The sequence below is a fragment of the Henckelia pumila genome, chromosome 4, assembly GCF_033568475.1.
Source record: "Henckelia pumila isolate YLH828 chromosome 4, ASM3356847v2, whole genome shotgun sequence".
NCBI lineage: Eukaryota > Viridiplantae > Streptophyta > Magnoliopsida > Lamiales > Gesneriaceae > Henckelia > Henckelia pumila.
The window spans coordinates 33,669,720-33,692,777 of NC_133123.1; the positions used below are offsets into that span (position 1 = coordinate 33,669,720).

Below are 23,058 nucleotides of genomic sequence, written 5' to 3' on the forward strand. Positions count from 1 at the left end.
AAAAATAAAAAAAACATACTCCATATAATTATAACAAATGTTCTTATAATTTTAACCAAAAATATTTATGTTAAAAAAATACCGTCTCTTCCCATATATATAGACTTACACTCCTGTTGTCTCGATTATACATGTTTATTTTTTTTCACTTAGAGTAATAAATATCATTAGAAAATCAAATTATATTTAAAATTCTAATTTTATTCATATTAATGTATTTTAAAAAATAGTTGCACATTTTTCAAGATCTATAGTTTGTACATTAGTAAAAGAATAGAAAATATTGCTAAATGTATTACAAAAATATATATTTAGGACAAAAATATAAAAGAAACATGATCTATATAATTAAGACGGGGTAATAAGTGTACATAGATTAAGAAAATCATTAGAAAAAAAAATTTCATCGAAAGAATTTTCATTTCACTTTTTATTTATTTAATGTTTTAATAGGATAAAAAATTAGAGGTAGTTAATTTTTTAATTAGGAGAGTAGATTGGTAAAATAAAATAATGATATTAATCGTGAAAATTTGATTATATAATTGAGATAAATGAAAAATGATATATTGCTTTTATATTTGAGACGAAGAAATTATATTTAAACTTTAAAGACATTCATTAATTATTCAATCCAACCATAAATTTAGAAGAAAGCTTGTCTCAAATTGGAATCCGAACCTTCAATTTCTCTTCACATGTGACCCATCTTGAATATACTTATTCAAACTCAAAGTCAAACTCGGAAGATGCAAGATTTTTCTTTCAATAGCCGGCCGACTACACGATCATCGACAAAACATCTATATTGTTCCGATGGGGAGAAGAACCTATGATTAGATTTTCGAGAAATTTTTAAACGAACAATTTCGACCAAAAAATTTCATAATAAGTTCTTCCGTCACAACATTTTCTTCTTCTAGCTAGCTACCTTTTTTTTTAAAGGATTGACCCCGAAGGGGGTCCCATCAACCATGAGTCAGAGGCCCATTGACTCATGCGGGGTTAAATCGAGGGATGTGCATGAGCGGCAGGGACATGAGAGAGGGAGCAACATGGTCAACCCCAGAGTATATTCCACAATATTTTATCAGGAGTATGCTACACACGAAGATCGAACCCGCATTGCTCGATGTACATGCTTGGTGGTTGCATCAATATTAATCACTAGGTTTCTTCTCTTCTTTCAACGCCATCCCAACAAGCTGTTTTATGTACAGTAATTAAAATTAGTGAATTGTCCAAATTCCAATTAACTAAACGTACTCAAAATTAAATATTATTATTACATGGATCGAGGTGGTTAGCCTTGGGATCGCCACCCAATCCTAATCCCAACCCTAATTATTTTGCCACCCCCAACACTCTGATTTGAATATTTTTAACCAATCGCAGTTATCAGGTGTGAACAGAAATTGGACCACAAAATTAAGGACTACTAAAAAAATTTAGTCGATCGTGATTTGACATGGAATTCTAACGGAATATATATTCCCAACTTTTCAATTATAATGTCCATGTTTTCTTTTTTGTTTGTTCCAAATATATAGTCACATATCATATTAGCAATATTTTTTTATATTTTTTTTACTAATATATTCCTATTAACTACACATTGAAAATTGTGCAATCATTTTTTAATATATTAAATAGGGATAAAATAGGAAGTTTATATAAAATTTGTTTTTTCAATAATTTTTTTTAATATGTGTGAAAAACAAAACATGACAATGTAATCGGGACGGAGGGAGTAATAAATTTTGTTAAGAACTTTATATAGTGTGTTTTTTTTATAAATTAGAGAAACTTAACTTGTTATAAATGGTTTTTTTTTCCTTAAATCAATTCATTCACATTTAATATTTATTAAGAAATATTTATTGATACATGTGATATTGGACAATTAAAAAGTTTTTTGGAAGATAAAGTAAATCATTTTTACGGTTTATATTTTTTATGCTAAATTTTAATCTCAATATCATACATTACATCGTAAATAATTCAAAATTTTTGTATATGTTGATATACATATATAATTTTTAGAATACTAGTTAAGAAATTTAAATTACGTAAAATAAGAAATTATATTTTTGGTCTAAAAGTGTCTTTTTCTGTGATTTTGGTTCTTCATAATATCAAAATCAGTTTTAATCCATTATTTTTGTTTGTATTTGCAATTTTAGTATTTTTCTCATAAAACGCAATGTGGCATAAATGCAGCATTGATGTAGTGCTAATATGCATGTGTAGTGTCATATCAGTATTCTCGATGATAAATGACTAAAAATTGAAAAAAAAAAAATTGGAAGATAGAAGACTAAGATTGAAATTTTATAAAATAGATACTGAAATAATAAAGAAACAATATACATTAAAAAAATATAATTTCCCATTTAAAGTAATTAAAATATTTCATTTGAAAAAAAAACAAAGTATAAAATCGATTACCAAAATGAAAATCTAGGTTTGGTTTAATTTAGTTTGATTTATACTTGTTAAATTAATTGTTACGTTGGGTTGTTTCTTATTTTAATCATTCATGATAAGATCAATGTAATCAATTCTAATTAGTTGGCAAGAGATTTTATAGAGTACTACGTGAAATTAGGAAATATAGTTATTACATTCACAATTTTTATCCAATTAAAATCTTTGGGCACCAAATATTGTCACCTTCTTCACCAAAAAAATATCATATAAGCTAGTGTCTATTGTGCACGTGTTGCGTACGTGTACAACTAATTTTTTTTTAAATATAATTACTTGTATTAAAATAAATTAAAAATTAAATTAAGAAAATAAAATATCACGTTTTAAATTTTCTTATTTTCGATAATGTTTTGAAAACTTTTTATCTAAATTTATTTGTTATTCCAAAATAAAGATTTTGAGTTAGCAATGATAATTTGGTTAAGGCCTGATTCTACTGAATACAAAATGGGGTGTTTTACGATATTAAATTAATATTAAAAAATAGTTGCATTTTGGATGAACTAAATAAAATAAATTATATGTAAATATGTTTTTCCAATAATTTTAAAATTACATGATTATCCCTTCACTTGATTTGGAAAAAATCTTTCAAAAATGCATGTAGGATAATCATGTAATTTGAAGTGTCATGTGTAACCCAACGAGTAAGACTACGTGTACATATAACATTACCCAAATTTTTTTACAATATTTTAGTAGTGTTTAGGAGAGCTTCTATGAAGCAATTCTCAACTTTTTTTCAACAAAATTTCACAAAACTTTGTTAAGAAAAAAACTGAAAAGTGCTTTCTTAAAACTCTTTCAAACACTGTTTTTCTTCATCTGAAAATATCATTCAAAATTTTCTCCGATCCGGCCAGATTCTCAAATCTTGGTTACGCCACTGACTGCTAAATGGTGCGGCGTCATGAGCAAATATCAGAGTTCTTAACAATGTAGGGGTTGATCCCTTATCCAGACAAGAAAAGATAAAATGTTTGGATCATACATATAGACAGGAGACGAAATGCATGCACCCCATTAAATGAATCACGACTCGCCAAATTCAGATACAAGAAAGAAAAGTCCATGGCTTTGCCTTAAGCCATTCCAACTTCCCAAATTTGACAAAACTCAATTCCACGGGGCTCTTCGAAACCTATGAGCTGTAATTTCTTTTGTCGCATCACTTTCACATTTTCAATCCTTTTTTTTTTTTTTACTGAATATCATTATGAAGTACTGCATAGCCACACAATAATCTCTACAAAGCATGTGATATTAAATACCTATATTCTTCTCGGTGTGGTACATTAATGAATTACTGTAATAGTTGTGGTTAATAATTTCCATTTTAATTATAAAACGATAATGAATTTACTTCATTGAACACATTGTTCACATTACTTAAAAGTCCGGAGGGTCACATTATGGATAATGATTACCGGAACTAGATTATATACAATATCTGCCGTGACAAAATGATTTAAAAAAAAGTACCAAAATTATCTTCTAAGTTGGTTATTTTTAGTTTTGTTCCTTAAGTAGTCACCGTTATGTTCACCATATTACTAATATATGTATAACTCATCTCATCTCATCTCACGTTCTTCTTATCATATTATTTATCCATATATTAATTATTTATTTTACATCAATCAAATCATTAATTATTTATCTCATAGCAATCAAATCATTGAATTCAAATTACTATATTATCCCTTATAAATAATATAATTTTTATTTTATTTATTGTTAAAAAGACAAAATAGTCATTTAAAATTTTTATATAAAATTTAATCAATCAAATCAAATAAACCATAATCTATCAATCAAATCTAATATTATTTTAACTATTATTTTTTATTTATTTTTTATTACATTATATTACTTATCTATATATTACTTATACCATACGTCAAACCAAACGGTGTTTATCAGTATTAATTATTAGATAACATAATATAGCCTGATCCAAATACAAAAAAAGATTCATTAATTTGATAGAGAGTGGCATTCTTGGCAATTTTCTCAAAAAACAAGACTCATTTCAAAAGTCCTTGTTTATAAATAAAGTCGTCCATTTCACTTATATCCATAGTCCTAAGATAGCAACTTTCTTGCTTGCTGTTCATTCCCAAGTTGCGAGTTAAAGTCTCTGCAAGAGTACTATTAAAATTTCCCCTACCAAACACAATTAAATATGAACCCTGAAATTGATGATCCAATGGCACTCATTTCTCAGTACTATCCATCAGAAATCTACAGCCAGTTTGTACCAGAACAAGGTTAGTTTTTGTACTCCCATGTACATATATAACACTATGTTTCTATATATATGTTAGTTATAAATGCATGCATTTGAAAAGTCCACGGACTTGTGTTTTTTATTATTTATACAGAGGAGGAGGCGGCGGCGCCGAATCCGAAGCCGCGGCGGAGACGGAAGAAGAACAGAGGAGAGGAGGGCGGTGTGGATGGGGTGATGAGGAAGAGGAAGCTGAGCGAGGAGCAGATGAGCATGCTGGAGAGGAGTTTCGGGAGTGAGCATAAGCTGGAGTCGGAGAGGAAGGATAGGCTTGCGGCGGAGCTGGGGCTGGACCCCCGCCAGGTGGCCGTGTGGTTCCAGAACCGCCGCGCCAGGTGGAAGAGCAAGAAGCTGGAGGAGGAGTATTCACGCCTCAAGTCCGAGCACGACACCACCGTCGTCGAGAAGTGCCGCCTCGAGACTCAGGTACGTGGGTGCATTCGTTCTCGTACTTATAATACAGTGACATAAACATCTTCCGACAAAGACACCATGTGTTTATAATCCAAAAAACAAAAGGGCTACTTATATTTTTGGCTACTCTTGTTGGCACTTTTACAAAATATATATTAATTAGCTTAAAATAGAGGAAGAAAATAAGTGGAAATGCATGCACTAAATTAGTTTGGGGGAAAGGGTCCATGTTTGTTCAAGAAATGGAAGACAGGCAGTGGAAAATTGACATTAGATTCGATGGTAGCTGATGCCACCCCAAATTGTATTTTGTGCTTTGGTATTGTTTTTTCAAACCTCCGTACACATAGTTTAAAGGTGGACAGCTCTGAGCCATAGGCTGCTCTATATGCCTTGGTGGAGCAGCACATGCCACTCCCTTCCCCCCCCCCCCCCCCCCCCCCCCCACACACATATATATATAAATTCATACAATTAATTAATAAGCATAACATAAAACTTTATCATATAAAAAGTTAATTTATATATATATATATTTATTATCAAAGCGACAGCGAAAAATAATGTAACAAAACATTTGTGCTACTTGTTTTATTGGTGCAGCTTCTGAAGGTGAAGGAGCAACTCCGCGAGGCGGAGCAGGAGATACAGAGACTGTCGGAGCGGGGCGGGGACGGGTTTTCGAGCAACAGCCCGAGCTCATCGTTCTCGATGGACGCCATGAACGAGCCTCCGTTCATGGGAGAATTCGGGATGGAAGGACTCGAGAATGTGTTGTACAACAGGTCGGATAGTAGCTATGGATTAGGAGGTTGGGATAATATGTATTATATGTAATTATTATGTTAGGGGGTCGATTGACATTTTGCACGCACGTAGATAGGGACTAATAATGTGAATAATTTAGTGTTGTGTAAGTGTATTGTCACGAATTTGGCTTAGCTTTTTGACTAGGGATAAATTAGGTTGTCGTATATTGTGTCTTTATTCTGTATAAATTGAATAAAAATCAGGGTTGGCGTGTGTACATTAATTGTCAATGTTATTTTTTTAAAAAAAAAAAAATGTAGCCGAAATATGAGAAATGAGCGATCTAAATGGTGTATAGATGAGCAGTTCCTTCATTTGTTTCAAATAAAGAAATATATATTGAAATGTATATACATTTTTTTAGAAATTTAAATTGATCGTTTTTATTGTTAATTATAAAAACTAAATTAAAGTACGAACATTTAATTTGTTAATTCACATGCATCTTATTAGTTAGACTTGTGAGGTGCACGTTGTCCATGAATTAAATATCTAAAGATGATGTGGAACTTGGACTCGATATCTCAATTCTCACCATCTTTGGTTAGGGTAGCACGCAACCAAAAGTTTGACAATTTAAGAAACAAAGTTAGCAACATTTTTCTTATGATATGTTTTTTTATTTCCTTATGATATTATTGTTCGAGAATCTATATTTTAGCAGAAAATTAAGAAGTAAAATATCAATAAATACAGCGGTAAAGAGCAATTATTGTGTCAGTTGCTAGCTTGTCTATTTTAGTAACTAGTTTAAATTTGAGTCTGTTCCCTTCACAATCTCATGTTGAGTCTAAATCAGGAAGAGTTGTGATGGATGATTGATAAGTAAGTCTAGTCAATTTGCTTGTGTTCAAACGTTTTAAAATAGTGCAATTTAAGCAAACATTACAAACAAAAATCATTACTTACCAAGTTTGAAGCAGTGTAGCAGAAAACATAACACGAAGTAGTTATTAATCGTTATTTTGATTATATGTCTTGTCAAATTGAAGATTTAGGCCATTATATTTTATTTTATCTTCCAATTTTAAATTTTTTTCCTAATGTGATTGACGTGGCACTGACATGGTGATAAGTGTATTTTATACACTTAATTTATATGTGATTTTAATTGTTAAGTATTTGTTTCGAGCAGATTTATGTGGGTCTTTTAGTGTGTTTGTGTTTATAGTGAATTATTTAATTTATTTGGGAAAGTGAAGAAAATAGAGAATTTAGAAGAAAAAAGAATAAAAGAAAGGAAAAGAAAAGAAAAGAAGAGAAAATTGAAGAGAAGAAAGGAACGATCAGATCAAAAGAAAGAACAAAGTGGGCTTTCTTAATGGGCTTTCTAGTTAGCGCTTAAACTAGAGCAAACGCGCTAAGTTCCTGAAGAATTGAGAATTGATTCGAACTTGAAGCGCGCCGGCGCCTTCACTAGAGCGCCTGCCCCGTCACTGTGATTTGGAAATTTTATTATATCGGGAAATAATTTTTATGGGCTTTTGAGTGGGCTTTTGTGCACCATATAAAAAGGATTTTTGTCAGATAGAAGGAAGGGTCGCCACAACAAATCATACGCATATCAGAGAACAGGGATTGATCGAGATTGTGAAGATTTCTAGGAAGAAATCTGGAGCTTTATCTGAAGAACAAAGACGGAGTTCGATAGACCGAAAATGGCGTCGACGACGGATTTGTTTCTTTTATCTTTTATTTATTTTATTCTGAATATGTTTGGAGTTTTGAACATGTTTTGGTTTATTCATAATTTTATTATGAACTAAATTTTTAGAGTCTAGAGGTCAGATGGAACCTGGTGTAGACGCTTTCATGAATTTTTGATTTTATTGAATTGAGTTTCTTCTAAATTAATTGTTTTTTCTAGAATTGATTGTATTTTCAATTATCTGATCAATAATTGATTTGTTATATTTATTTGAAATCATTGCTCGGGAGAGAGGATTTTAAATAGGACATTAGAAACTACACTGTTAATTATTTATACAGCTCGGGAGAGTGTATAATTTTAACAGAGCTTTTAAAAAGAACATTATTTTGTAATAGATCATTGCGATAAATTCTTAATAGGAATATTGAAATTTAATTGTAGTTGATAAAAATTATTTGTTGCTCGGGAGAGGGAAATAATACACGTAAGTGTTCTTGGCTATTAATTGAATGAAATTCATGAAGATTAATTAATTAGGATTGACTGTTGTTGAAACCAGGTGAAATTTATACCTCTAGACCATTTTTCTCTGATTGATATTTATCTGAAAGTTTTGTGCGTGCTTTTAAACTCATTGATTATTTATTTTTCTGCAAAATTTTCAAAGTTTAATTTTCTAGATAAAGTTTAGACTATTTTAATTACAAGCACTGAATATTTTCATTTTACTCCCTGTGGGATCGATATCTGATTTAAATCACTATATTAAAACTTGACACTCGTACGCTTGCGAGTAATTTTCACAACAAGTTTTTGGCGCCGTTGCCGGGGAGTGAATTTTGATTATTTTTTAGTCTTATTACCAATTAGTCTAGATTTTAATTTAGAGTTTTTTTTATTTTATTTTTAAGTTACTAAGTAATTTCTTCTAAATTTTAATTGCAGTTTATGGGACGATCTCAAAGCGCCAATTTTTATTGATGCTTGGCGAGTAAAAGAGAATGGGAAGATCTAACACCGATGAAAGTCGGGCTGAAGACTTTAAACCAAGCGCTACTTGGGAGGCAACCCAAGCTTTTTATTTTTTGTTATTTGTTTTTTTTTTCAGTTTATTTAATTTTTTTTGTTATTTATGTTTTTAAGTTTTTTATTATCAATTTTTGAAGTTTAATTTTTAAAATTTTATAGGCTCCAAAAATCTCAAATTCGAGGAAGAGGGGCGCCCGCCCCATTAATCCGAGCGCCCGCGCTTAACTCTGGGAGAAATTTTTGATTGAGTTGCGAACAAATGGCGTGCCCGCTCCACTTATCTCGAGCGCCCGCACTTCCTCACCGCATGAACCTTAATCATTTGCGCTTCATTTAGCGCAATCGCGCACGTTATCTGCGCCACTTTCAAGCGCAACCAAGTCCCCAACCGCGCAAGGCATAGGCGCAATCGCGCATTACACTTCCTCATTAGCGCAGCTTCAAGCGCAAACCACCCCCTTCATCTGCGCTGCTACCTAGCGCAGTCGCCCATCACCAGCTCCCATCTACGCATCACTTCACTACCTTGCGCAAATAACTCATCTGCGCTGCTACCTAGCGTAGTCGCGCGTCCACCAGCTACAGATCCCCATCTGCGCCTCTTCTCCATCAACTTCATGCAGCACCATCTGCCATTCCATGTGCTAACCATCATCATCAGCGCAGCTCACCTGCTCACACAAAAATCACGCAGCATACCAAGGGCGCACACTCCTTACATAATTCCTAACCAAGCAGTTTACCATGCATAGCAACCTCCAGCTTCTAAACCATGCGCCAACTTCTTCATCAATGACAACATTTCAGTTCGCCATCAAAGCTCCGGAGCAGCGCATGATCATGCTCGCCATTAAAATGGATGTGGTCGTTGCTTTTCACCTCCTCTCCAATGGTTGCGGTTGCGGTTGCGGTTGCAAGTTATTTTACTGGAAATTTTAATCACATCGAGTACTGAAGATGAGTACTGATGCTCGGTGTCGAAGGTATGAGTCTCTTGTTCTTTTTATTGTTTTTTTTAATCATTAGGGACAATGATTACATTAAGTTTGGGGGGTAAATCAATTTCTGATTTTGTTGATTTGATTGTTGAAAGTTGAATTTTGAATTTCATAGATAAATTTTTTGTTGAAGTTTAGTTGTTAGTTGAGTTGAGTTGAGTTGAGTTGAGTTTAAAAGAAGTCCAGAAAGAAATGGATGAATGGCCAATGATGATAAATTTTTGTTTTGTGCTATAACTGAAATCCATGATTGTCTACCTATTTGACAAATATTTTTGAGAAAATGGAACCAAGTGAATAAACAATTTCCTATATACTCTGTGATTAATATTTGAATCTGATTTTTAAAACATACAAACATAGAGATGATTGAGGCAATGTTTGAAATTTTGGGCCTAATTTTTATTGAACAAATTTATCCTTAGTTGCCTATTTGAGCTTACACGTATATTAGTACTTTGAGGTATGAGAATTCTGAAATTTGTTGTGAAAATCATCGTTAGCTGCTGATGATTGTTTTTTTTTTTGCACTGATTGATATTTGTATGATTTAATTGTGAATTGAGACTGTCTAGAACTAGTTCGGACACTCTTCGAGGTGAAATACGAGCAAAACTGTGATTAGAAATGATTTAGGCGATTTTTCTGAATTCGTTTGAGCCTTTCAAGCTATCTATTATATATGTTATCCCTGGTACCTTATTTGAGCTTTGTTAAAAATCGAATGGCATGCGTGTAAACGTGTGACTAAACCCCCATTCGTCAGTATTTCAAGGTCCTACATTAACTATCTGAATAGCCTAAACACTAATTTCTACCTTTAAGGGATTAATTTGAATGCTAAATTGTTTTATGCTCCTAGTTGATATTTGTGAAAATGGAATGGTGTGGTGGATGAATTGAAAATATGAAAAAAAAAAGGTAGTAGAAAAAAGTTATGAAAAGAAAAGTTGTGAAAGAAGTTGAGAAAAGTTGAAAAATTAATGAAGTGAAAAGAAAAAGTGTGAAATTGTGAATGAAAGGAGTTAAAGTTAGATTGAGCATAATTATAAATTACTCCTTATTTTGAATTCTTATCCTTCGTTTGTAGCCATAAGCCAGGCATTACATTATAAGCTAATTAAGTCCTATTGACTGAGTCTCAGTTGCCCAATATACTAGTGGAGAAGAGTTGCGAGAATTTAGCCTATGGACTGTTGATTGATTCTTTTAACGATTATGAATTTTGATCGAAACACTTACACACTATTATTCTTTGCATTTACCTGATTGTGAGTGTTTTTGATTTTATATCCTATATTTTGATCATTTGCTACCTTGAAAAGTCCTCATGATCTATGAATGTTTGAATTGAATTTGGATAAGGGTGTTTTGAACTTGAGTTGCGGAGATTGTGAATTTATGCGGTAATTTTGTTATGATTAAAACTTTCAAGTGTTAGTAGGTTGGATGAGATTGGATTTGAATATTTTTGAAATTATTTTTGAGGTCATTGCTCCATAATATTTCTTGACTATTCTTGTGAGTTTTTGATGATTTGAGTGTTTGGAAGATTATTGTTTTGAATAGTTTTGCTCGGGACTAGCAAAATTCTAAGTTTGGGGGTATTTGATAAGTGTATTTTATACACTTAATTTATATGTGATTTTAATTGTTAAATATTTGTTTCGAGCAGATTTATGTGGGTCTTTTAGTGTGTTTGTGTTTACAGTGAATTATTTAATTTATTTGGGAAAGTGAAGAAAATAGAGAATTTAGAAAAAAAAAAAAGAATAAAAAAAAGGAAAAGAAAAGAAGAGAAAATTGAAGAGAAGAAAGGAACGATCAGATCAAGAGAAGGAACAAAGTGGGCTTTCTTAATGGGCTTTCTAGTTAGCGCTTAAACTAGAGCAAACACGCGAAGTTCCTGAAGACTTGAGAATTGATTCGAACTTGAAGCGCGCCCGCGCCTTCACTAGAGCGCCTGCCCCGTCGCTGTGATTTGGAAATTTTATTATATCGAGAAATAATTTTTATGGGCTTTTGAGTGGGCTTTTGTGCACCATATAAAAAGGATTTTTGTCAGATAGAAGGAAGGGCCGCCACAACAAATCATACGCATATCAGAGAACAGAGATTGATCGAGATTGTGAAGATTTCTGGGAAGAAATCTGGAACTTTATCTGAAGAACAAAGACAGAGTTCGATAGACCGGACACGGCATCGTAGACGGATTTGTTTCTTTTATCTTTTATTTATTTTATTCTGAATATGTTTGGAGTTTTGAACATGTTTTGGTTTATTCATAATTTTATTATGAACTAAATTTTTAGAGTCTAGAGGTCAGATGGAACCTGGTGTAGATGCTTTCATGAATTTTTTATTTTATTGAATTGAGTTTCTTTTAAATTAATTGTTTTTTTCTAGAATTGATTGTATTTTCAATTATCTGATCAATAATTGATTTGTTATATTTATTTGAAATCATTGCTTGGGAGAGGGGATTTTGAATAGGACATTAGAAACTACACTGTTAATTATTTATACAGCTCGGGAGAGTGTATAATTTTAACAGAGCTTTTAAAAAGAACATTGTTTTGTAATAGATCATTGCGATAAATTCTTAATAGGAATATTGGAATTTAATTGTAGTTGATAAAAATTATTTATTGCTCGGGAGAGGGAAATAATACACGTAAGTGTTCTTGGCTATTAATTGAATGAAATTCATGAAGATTAATTAATTAGGATTGACTGTTGTTGAAACCAGATGAAATCTATACCTCTAGACCATTTTTCTCTGATTGATATTTATCTGAAAGTTGTGTGCGTGCTTTTAAACTCATTTATTATTTATTTTTCTGCAAAATTCTCAAAGTTTAATTTTTTAGATAAAGTTTAGACTATTTTAATTACAAGCACTGAATATTTTTATTTTACTCCCTGTGGGATCGATATCTGATTTAAATCACTATATTAAAACTTGACACTCGTACGCTTGCGAGTAATTTTCACAACACATGGGCTAGTGAAATGCAGCACTACATCGCTCCAATAGAAAAAAAATACCAAAATTGTCAAAATTGACCACTAGTAGAATTTTGGATTTTTACTTCGCCACCTATTACTTATGCAATTATTATTTACGAAGTAAAATGAAACAATCAACTTCGGTAATAACATTTGTGAAGTAAAAACTCATTTTTTACTTCAGAATTTAAAAAACACGGGCTTCACTAATCATTTTTTGTAACATTTTACTTCGGTATATTAATTTTGACGAAGTAAAAAGTTAAAAAATAAAATTTATAGTTATAATTGCTGAAGTAAAAAAGAACAACCGGTAACCTTAGATTTAATTTCCCTTTCACTTTTCTAACATTTATCCTTGGAGAAAAAAAAATCGCGATCCCCTTTATTCTTCAGCCCAAGCGCCGCCGATTTGAATCTCCAGCCTTCCACCTCCACCTCTTTGACGGAAATGTTAAGTTGACTACATATTTGGTAAGATCTCATCGCAATCTATCTCTCGATACCCATTCCATAAGGAAATTTCCGATTTTTCTTTTCTGTTGTCGGAATTAGTTGCGTTTTTCCGGCCGTTTCCCGATCGATTTTGATGTTTTATGGTTGTAGGTTGCTTGGATTTGAGTTTTAGAGATATTTATGCCACTTCCTCAGCTTTTCTGACATATTTTAGCCATGGTCGCCGCAAGTCCACCGTTCACTGCGGTACGCTTCCGGACTCGATCTTGCTAAAGAATGGGTAAATTTTCTTATTTCATATTTAGTCAGGAAAATTTCTTATTCTATTTATTCAGTTAATGGTGGGCTTGTAAAACTTCACTTGACAGTGTGGTGAGAAGGTAAAATTTCTTATTCTATTTATTTAGAATGGCACGATATCAGACGAGAGATAGGTTTGGATTACTGTTTTTTTTTTAGTCATTCATTCATTTCTAGTTTTAGTAGTATTATTATTATTTTGTGCTGCTTAGGATTTTTTATTTATATTTTGTTCCTGTTTTGAACTTGTAATTGGTCTTTATGTGTTTGGTCTGTTGCCTCTTAAATTTATTATACTTGTTTTGAAATTTAATTCTACGCATGGATTCATGGATCAGGCTCCATGAGCCTTAAAGATGTATCCTGATCATTTCGGCATTTTTTAATTCAGGGACAAGTATGATGAAGAGTGGGAGAAGTTGAGGTACAATATGAAATTGTTTTGTTTTGTTTTTTCTTCTGGTTGAATTCATATTTTAATTTACTCTTGTATATAACGCTCCTGTTTTGGCCTCTGAAATGTATTATAGTTGTTTTGAAATTTTATTATACACATGGATTCATGGATCAAGCTCCGTGTCCTGATTGTTTTCGCATTGTTTTCTTATTGGTCCGTGAGCTGAATGTCCATATTTTATGGATATATCATCTGATTGTTTCCGCATTGTTTTCTTTATTGGTTACTTCAGGGGAATATTTTCTTTGAAGTTGGAGAAGTGGAGGTACAATAGAAAATTGATTTCTTTCATTCAGCAGATATTTTAATTTACATTTCAAAAGTTGCTTTTTTCATTCTCTTTTCTATTTTTATTATGTGCTTCTAATTTGAATAGTATCATCAGTCTTTTGTCCCATGAACGAAGCCTTTTCATCCATAGGTAATTTGATAAATTTTATATTTATGTTTGGTTCTTTCAACCGGTGTTCGACATAATTATTATTTTTACTTGCTTTCACTAGTATTCTAAATTAGTATGTTACTTTTTAGTAGTAATTAATATGATGATGAATTTTTATTAATTATCTTGTTAGTTGTATTTATATATTTATTTGCACTTTGTATAAATTGTATATATCGTATGAAGCTTATTTATCCGTAAACATCATTTAACTCAGGCATATATCGTGTGATTATATATAATCATTTGTCAAAACTAGTTTTAAAAAAATCAACCTCCTAAGCACGACGGGTAACAGGTCATTGTATGTCCTGCCACCGCCTACTGCAATTTACAATACTGTAGTTCACATACTACAATGAATCTCTCAAGTATTTTCAGTGCATAGCTGCTAAATTTATGCATTCTTTTCTTCAGACATGATCTGTATGTGGTCTTGACTCGAAGTTTGCCCTGAACTGAAATTGTCCTCGTTAGCAATACGGAATTATTAACCATTTACGCAATACTGATCGTAGTTGCATTTAATTTTGTTAATCGATGAATTGACAATTTTGTAAGTTTATATTTTACTTATGGAAACAGTGTTCACAATAAGTTGGTTTTATATTTTAAATTGATTGAGGAATTTTGTTTATATAATATACTGATTTGTTTCTAAAAAAAATAATTTACATTGATAGAGATGTGTGATACGCTAGGAAGAAGGTAATATTGTGCTGCTGCTGCTGGCCGAGAATATTTTACTCTCATCTCATTGTGATCTTTTTTTTTTATGATCTTTCAGTGGAAGAAGGTAATATTGGCGGCTGCATGAAAGATTATCACAATCTTTATTATGTATGCATATATAAAAGTTGGTAGGGACACTTGCAAGTATTCAAGGCTTGTTTTCCTTCTTAAAAAGTGACGTCAACTTATCCTGGTTTTGCAATCTAACTTTGGGCCATATGCTAATGATTTGAATTTACAATTAAGTTATTGTTCGGTACCATGTTATTTACAAACATAATGATTTGAATTTACTATTAAGCTATGGTTCTGTACCATCTTATTTACAAACATCCTTTTGTTTTTTGTTTTTACTTTCCTTCTAGTATTCCACTCTCAGATAAGGTTCGATGTTCTGGGATTCTTTTTTCGGGGGCGCCGCCGTGACTGCGGCGATTATTTCATTGTACGTATTGCTTTGTATTTTGTGTTATTTTTATGTGATGATCTCTTTACTTATCAACATTACCCCTTTTATTTGCAGGACTACAAAGAGGAGGTATGCAATTTTTTTTTGTTAAGTTCTTCAGTGTTTTTTGTATATAATCTTATTTTTCAATAGGTGGGCTGCAACCAGAATGACACTATATCAGACGGAAGATAGGTTTGGATTACTGCTTTTTTTTTAATTCATTCATTCTTTTCTAGTTTTAGTAGTATTATTATTATTTTGTGCTTCCTAGGATTTGCTATTTATATTTTGTTCCTGCTTTGAACTTGTAATTGGTCTTTATGTGTTTGGTCTGTTGCCTCTTAAATCTATTATACTTGTTTTGAAATTTAATTCTACACATGGATTCATGGATCAGGCTCCATGAGCTGAATGCCCATACTTAAAATGTATCCTGTTCATTTCGGCATTTTTTTATTCAGGGACAAGTATGATGCAGAGTTGGAGAAGTTGAGGTACTATGAAATTGTTTTTTTTGTTGTTGTTGAATTCATATTTTAATTTACTTTTGTATAGAACTTTTTCTGTTTTGGCCTCTGAAATATGTATTATAGTTGTTTTGAAATTTTATTATACAAATGGATTCATGGATCAAGCTCCGTGAGATTTGTGTGGCTTGGAGATTTGTGTAAATGATTGGTTTTAATGGGTTTTATTTCTTTCTTCTACAGTAGCCATTTTCACACACTAGCATGCTTAACTTTTTTTTTTTTTAAATTTCTGCAGGTGCAAGGAATTCGTTAAATTTTTGCATCATAGCAAGGGTTGGAAATGTAAGTGGAAATTTTCGAGTTGTTTAATTCCTTGTTTCAATTCTTAGTTTCAAGCGTTTGACTTGGGTATTGATTATAATAATAGAGTTGATTTTATGTGTTTTATGGAACATACTATGCAAGAAAACAGTACTCATTTACTTGTTTGGTGAGGATGATGAGATTCATATTGACATTGAGCTATCCATTTTTACATTTCAGTTTGCAGGATCCATCAAGAACCAATATTACAGCCAAGATAAATTTGATGAAGTTACAAGTAAATGCATTGAATTCGCCTACTCCTACTATGTAGGTGCCTAAATGTGTCATGCACGTTAGGATAATACTTTGTTTTGTATCTGCGGATAGAATTTTAGTTTTGTGGAAATACTTGTGGATACATGCATATTTTTGGGTTATTTTGGTGGATATACTTGTGGATTTATGGATGTTCGTCATTTTTGTATGAATAATTTATGAATATTTTATAGTCTATTTTAAGTTTCAAAAATATATATATATTGTGGCATTATTACTTCACCACAATACATAACCTATGAAATAGACTATTTACTTCATCATTCAATGTAAATGTTGCAGTAATATGTCTTTTATTACTTCGGTAATTTCACTAATCAATGAAGTAAACAAATGTCTTTTACTTAGTCGATTAGCGCCATTGCCGAAGTATAAACATATCTTTTACTTCGGCAATTTCACTAATCAACGAAGTAAACAAATGTCTTTTACTTCGTCGATTAGCGCCATTGCCGAAGTATAAACATATCTTTTACTTCGGTAATTTCATTAATTGACGAAGTAAAAGAAAGTTTTTTACTTCGTTAATTAATGAAATTGCTGAAGTAAAAGATATGTTTTTACTTCGGCATCGGTCCAACCCTGAACCGGTTTGGCTCCATGAACCGACCAAAGACTTCGGTAATTTCAGGGCTAAGACTTCGGTTATAACGCGAAGTAAAATAATACCCTATTACTTCACGTGACACTACTTCGGTAATTATCTACCTACGACTTCAGTTAATAACCGAAGTCTTTTGCGACTTTTCTACTAGTGGACGGATGCAATATGTGTATTAAGACTGAAATTTGACAATATTAATAATCAAAATCATAAATAGTTAACATACATAACCAAAATAATAATTTTCTAATTGTAATAACTAAAGTTCGATCCCAATGCAGGTGAGATTCAAATAATAGCCAAGGATTCTTGACATTAGTGATAACTGATAAGAGTGAGACCATATTCAAATCTCACTTGTGTGAGCCATTCATGAGATAGGAAATCCTCTATCTCCAAGCTTATGGATATACATATACAAATGCATACATAAAAGAAGATTCAAACAATGTTTCATCAACTGGATCGGGTTTGAAATCGATGAAGTCAAAACAACGATTTCCACGGAAAAAGTTGTAGAAGTTTTCATCCTAGGGTTAGAATCAAAACAAAAACTTTAAAATTCATACACGATCATTTAGATCATCAAAACATGCTTGCCAAACTTATCTTATTTCGAATTTTTAGATCACATGCTTTTATTTATTTATTTTTTAAAAAAAGTACAAAACAAGATTTTCAAAGTTTGAGATGTCTTAGTCGGAAGACTAATATCTTACTAGTGACCCATAAATTTGACAAGAGGTGGGATGATATAAACCCATCACCCGTCAATTGAGTTTGTCCCTTGATTTTTATCGCAAAATACGATATTTTTAAGAAACTTTAGATAAGATTTTACGAAGGGAATCATAGTCAATTTTGAGAGACTAAAAATGAATGGGAACCACACGTGCAAGAAAGTTTATTTTGTCTTAAAGTCTGGTGGAATAAATATGCACCATCCCCGACTGCCCTTGTGTCTGATATCAACATGGCAGTGTTACCTAACTACTGATAAACTAAAGCTAGGCCAATCCTCTTTTCTTTCATTTTTTTTTCTCCAAATTTTTTTTTCCAAAAAAAAAAAAAAATCAATCTTTTTCCAAGTTGGATGACAGCATTTAATGGGATTTCAAATCTGAAAAGTTTTTCAACAATTTACATAGGAAAACTTTTTACCTAATTATTCGGAATTCTTGTCCCCGGATATTTATTTTTAAGTGAGTATGTTTCTTGTGAGATGGGTTCACGGATAATTATCCGTAAGACGGGTAAATATATCACATCTATATTTACAATAAAAAGTAATACTTTTGACATAAAAAATAATATTTTATGGACAACATTTAGTCCCTCTCAATTTCTAAACTTTTTGCTACATTTACATGATATATTTTTTTGTGAAACAGTCTCACAAGTTAATTTGTCATTGTTAATTATTTCATATACTTTGCTCTTGTTAATAATTCCCAACTTTCTATTTTCGTGTGTGTTATTTATGTCCTTCAATATTTACATTGTGTCCCATAAACGTTCATGCAGTTACTTCATGTGTTAAGGATAAATATGTCATTTCCACGCGAAAAGAATGATTGATATAATGATATCCACAATGTACAGAAACTTTGTTAGGGTATGCTACAGCGCAACTGTGCAAGTATTCCGTTATTGGGCCGGGCTAATTTTGGGTTAAAAATTGTGTTCTATTTTGGGCTTGAGGCCCACTTGTGCTTTAATTTGGGCTTTGATTCAGTTATTGACGAAATAAATTATCCATTTTTAGAAGTGAAGAACACCAAAGGACTTCTGAGCATGATCATGGTAACTCATTGACTCTTCCTACCGTGTGTGAAGAATATATTATATTTCAATACATTTTAAATAACTAATAAAATTCAAAAAATAAAATAAAATAATGTGTCCAATGCTTCTAAAATTGTGTTTGTTATGATATGAACATATAAACATATTATTTATGTTATTAATTGCGAGACTGTGGTTTTTTTAAAATAAAAATAAAAATCCCCTGCCATATATATAGATATATATAGTCACTCAGCCACAATTTCGAATGCACAAAAACTTCTATGACATATGTTAATTTTTTGAGATGAATATTCTATTCAATAGTATACATAAAAAATATTATTTTTATACAAAAATTATAAATTTTCATCGTAGATATGGGCCGATTTGATCTGTTTCATTGATATAGATCCTGTAAAATAGATTCGGATGAGAACTACTCTTATATTAAAATAAAAACATCTAAAAAAATATTTGTTTGATATTTTCTTATGCTAATTAAGGGTGATATCATCATTAAAATAAAGAAAAAATAGTTTTTTTGGTACATTAACTTGTTCATTTTTTATTTTGATCCATTAACTTTTCATGTTTTGGTTTTGGTACACCAACTTTTAATTTTCGGTGATTTTGGTCCAACTGCTGATGTGACATCGAAAAATGCTGATATGACATCGGAAAATGATGACATGACATCGAAAAATGTTGATGTGTCAAGCTTCCACATAAGCAATTGGACCAAATCACCGAAAATTAAAAGTTAATATACTAAAACCAAACTTTGAAAAGTTAATTGACCAAAACCAAAAAATGGATAAGTAAATGGGATCGGGACCAAAAAAAAAAGCATTTTCCTTAAAATAAATCAAATTTTTATTGAGACACCATAAGTATAGATATAAATTATATATTTACTTTGGTTTTTCTGATATTTTTTATTAAACGAAGATTAAATAGTTTTGTGATCTTATGGTGGTATTTTTTGACAAAGGGCCACCCGAGAAATAGTTGCTCTGAATCTATAATGTATCATAATGTATAGAATGTTGTTTTCAGTTTTAGTTTAGATCTAGTATATTGGATCATTGGTAATTTGTAATATAAACATTAAAGAAAATATTTTTCAATTAGTAATTTGAAAACGAGTGCAATTGAAAAGAAGATAAAAGGCACCAATCAAAACGCACCCTTTATATCCTGAAAGCAAGACTGAATTGCCTTTTTCCACCTTTTTTCCTTCTCTTTGGTCAAAATTTTAACCAAATTTGCTAAAATTTAAAATTTCAAAGGTATCCCATGCGTTGAGTAAATACCAAACAGACAGCAACCACAACACATTTTCATAAATTGTGGCATAAAATGTAAAAATTGTAAACATGTTTTAGATATATAAATAGTCTTAAAGGATGTGTTTGACAAGCAAATCGAGTCCGTTTATGAGTTTTTCCTATCACAACACATTTTCCTAGTTAACGATCAAGTTTAATTGAGCTTAATTCGCCTCAAATTTAAAAATATAAATGATGTTTAATTTACAAATTAATTCTAATCCCTTTAATTAAATGATATATCATCATAAAAATGAAAACTATGCGTTTCCCATCCAATTGCTAAGCATTAATACAAAATACAAACTACAATATATAATAAACACAAGAGGTTTGGATTATATACGCACTTCGTCCCCAACCCCAATCCCAACCCCATTAAGATTATTAATCACCATATTTAATCACCATTACATCGGATAATCATGATCCTAATACCTCCAAGCTGACGTGGCAACCAGTGGCCTGTCATGCCAGCAAAGCAGCATCTCCGCCTGTCTCTTGGCCACGTGGAATCCCCGAACTTCCACTTTCCTAAGCAAAAACTCCGCCTGAAACTCGGCGAACTGGCTCAGCCCCACCTGCCTCAGCCCCGCCACCACCAGGGCCTCCCTCAGCGGCGTCGCGCACCGCCCGGCGGCCTCCACTCCTTCCATGATCTTTGGGAACAGCACGAAAGTCTCTATGCGCTGCATGTGATCCCCGCCGCCGCCGCCGCCGTCAAAGTTAGCAGCTTCCAAGGATTCCAACAGCGTGGAGTAAAACTCCAGCCCATCGATCACCGTCTGCCTATACGACGGCGACCCGAAACCCATCGGCCCTTCGACGTCCACGTGGACCACCACTTGCGGAGAAACTTGCCGGAGATCGTTCAGAAATCCAGACCCGACGTGCCGGAATATCGCGGGAGACAATAGAACCGCAACCTTCTCGCCGTCCATGAACTTGATGGACTTGAAAGATAAGTATTCGAACGTTCGTATCAAAACAAACTCAATCTCGAACCTTATATTAAGCTCTCGCGCGAACTGCGCCAAGTTTTCTCTGATCAATCTTGATTCCATGGCGTGCTCTTCGGGAACAATAGCCGAAATCCGAAGAATCGGCAGCCCGCCTTTACGCGAGTCCGCCTTCTCCGTCAGTTCTCTCATGAAGGAAGCCCAGTGGCCGCCAAGCCCGATGTCGAAATCGATGACGTGGACTCGAATGGAGCCTTCCAAAGCGTCGAGCACGGCTTGATTAGCCGTGAAGCTCGAAAACATGGTGATGGGAGATATTCCGGCGAAGGTTTTTTGGGCTTTGATCGTTTGAACAATCTCCGAAGAGGTGGCGGGACGAGTTATCGGATTCGATCCGGTGAGTAGCGATTGGAGGGCTTCTTTGAAATAGAAAGCAGCTCTCTGAAGAGGCTTCCCAGTAGGAGACCTCAAGCGTTGATTGAGCCGCGCTAATATCACCTGCCCGAGTTGAATCGAGTTCGTCTCGAAGCACTCGGCGAGTCGAATCAACTCGTCCACGTAATCGAACCCGACGTTAATCCAATTGCAGCCGTTGAAATCACCCGCAGGTACATCGGAGAGAAGCCCGAAATCACCTGGCACAAACTGGGTTGAATCAAAATTGGAAACAGTTGAAAATTCAGGCAGGGTGTTCTCCGATTGAGAAATGATTATGGGCTTTGAAACGGGGGCGGTTGAGTCATCATGCAAGCCCAATTCTCTCATCAAAGAATCCCAATCCTCCAAGTTTTGATTGATCAGAACATGATCTTGATCTTCCAGCTGAAGAGAGCCCACTATGTTGTTATCAGTGTTGGAATTGGAGGTGGGCTTTTGATCCGTGACGGGGCTTGGGCTACCCCGGAGTTCGAGAACCGATTTGGGCTCGTACGGGGAGCAGCCGGTGGCCGGATTCCGGTTGGCGTTACGCTCGATGGATTTGGAATTGTTTTGATCGTTGGCAGTAAAGGGTACTTTCATTTCTTGAATAAAACGATCGGTAAAGGGGGAGAAAGCAGAAAGAAACCCTACTTATTAAGGGGAGGGATCTCTACTACGTACGTGTTCTTGAGATATTGAATGAACAAGTATGCGAATTGGAATTTCGGGGGCTCTTTTTGAGTGATGATTGTTGGCTTTTTATCTATGCTTGCATGGGGGTAGGGTTGGAAATATTATATATATATGTATATATCATTGTCATGCATGGGATGCATGTATATTTGCATGAGACGCATACATATGCATATAGACATATATATAATTATGGGGGAAATGTTTTTTTTTTTTGGTCCAATAAGTTGTATTTTCTTTGTTTTGGTCCATTAACTTTTCAAATTTTGGTTTTGATACACTAACTTTTAATTTTCAATGATTTTGGTTCAATTAGTGACGTGACGTACAGCTAGACACGACAGCATTTTTCTCTCCCACATCATCATTTTTTGATGTCACATCAGCATTTTTCGGGGCAACATCAACAGTTGGACCAAAATATCCAAAAACTAAAAGTTAGTGTACCAAAAATAAATTTTGAAAAATTAGTAAACCAAAACAAAAAAATATACAAGTTAATGGATTAAAAAAATGTTTTCCCATATAATGGGCAAAACATAAGAGGAGATGATTAGGGGGAGTGATTGATTTATGAATTGGAAGCTTGTTGCTTAAGGCTTTGAAATTACACTTTAATGATATT

General features: G+C 32.9%; 2 protein-coding genes across 2 annotated transcripts; one reads left to right on the top strand and one right to left on the bottom strand.

Moving 5' to 3' along the window:
- The first annotated feature begins 4,555 nt into the window (after positions 1 to 4,555).
- On the top strand, positions 4,556 to 6,221 carry LOC140865700 (homeobox-leucine zipper protein ATHB-40-like). The gene is made up of 3 exons (XM_073270418.1): positions 4,556 to 4,760; positions 4,875 to 5,206; positions 5,798 to 6,221. The coding sequence occupies exons 1-3, from the start codon at positions 4,676 to 4,678 to the stop codon at positions 6,029 to 6,031; spliced, it is 651 nt and encodes a 216-aa protein (XP_073126519.1). The 5' UTR covers positions 4,556 to 4,675; the 3' UTR covers positions 6,032 to 6,221.
- A 14,409-nt stretch (positions 6,222 to 20,630) lies between these two features.
- LOC140864995 (scarecrow-like protein 15) lies at positions 20,631 to 22,510 on the bottom strand. The gene has a single exon (XM_073269468.1). It carries the CDS (start codon positions 22,338 to 22,340, stop codon positions 20,793 to 20,795), a length of 1,548 nt encoding a protein of 515 aa, XP_073125569.1. The 5' UTR covers positions 22,341 to 22,510; the 3' UTR covers positions 20,631 to 20,792.
- Between the last annotated feature and the right edge of the window lie 548 nt (positions 22,511 to 23,058).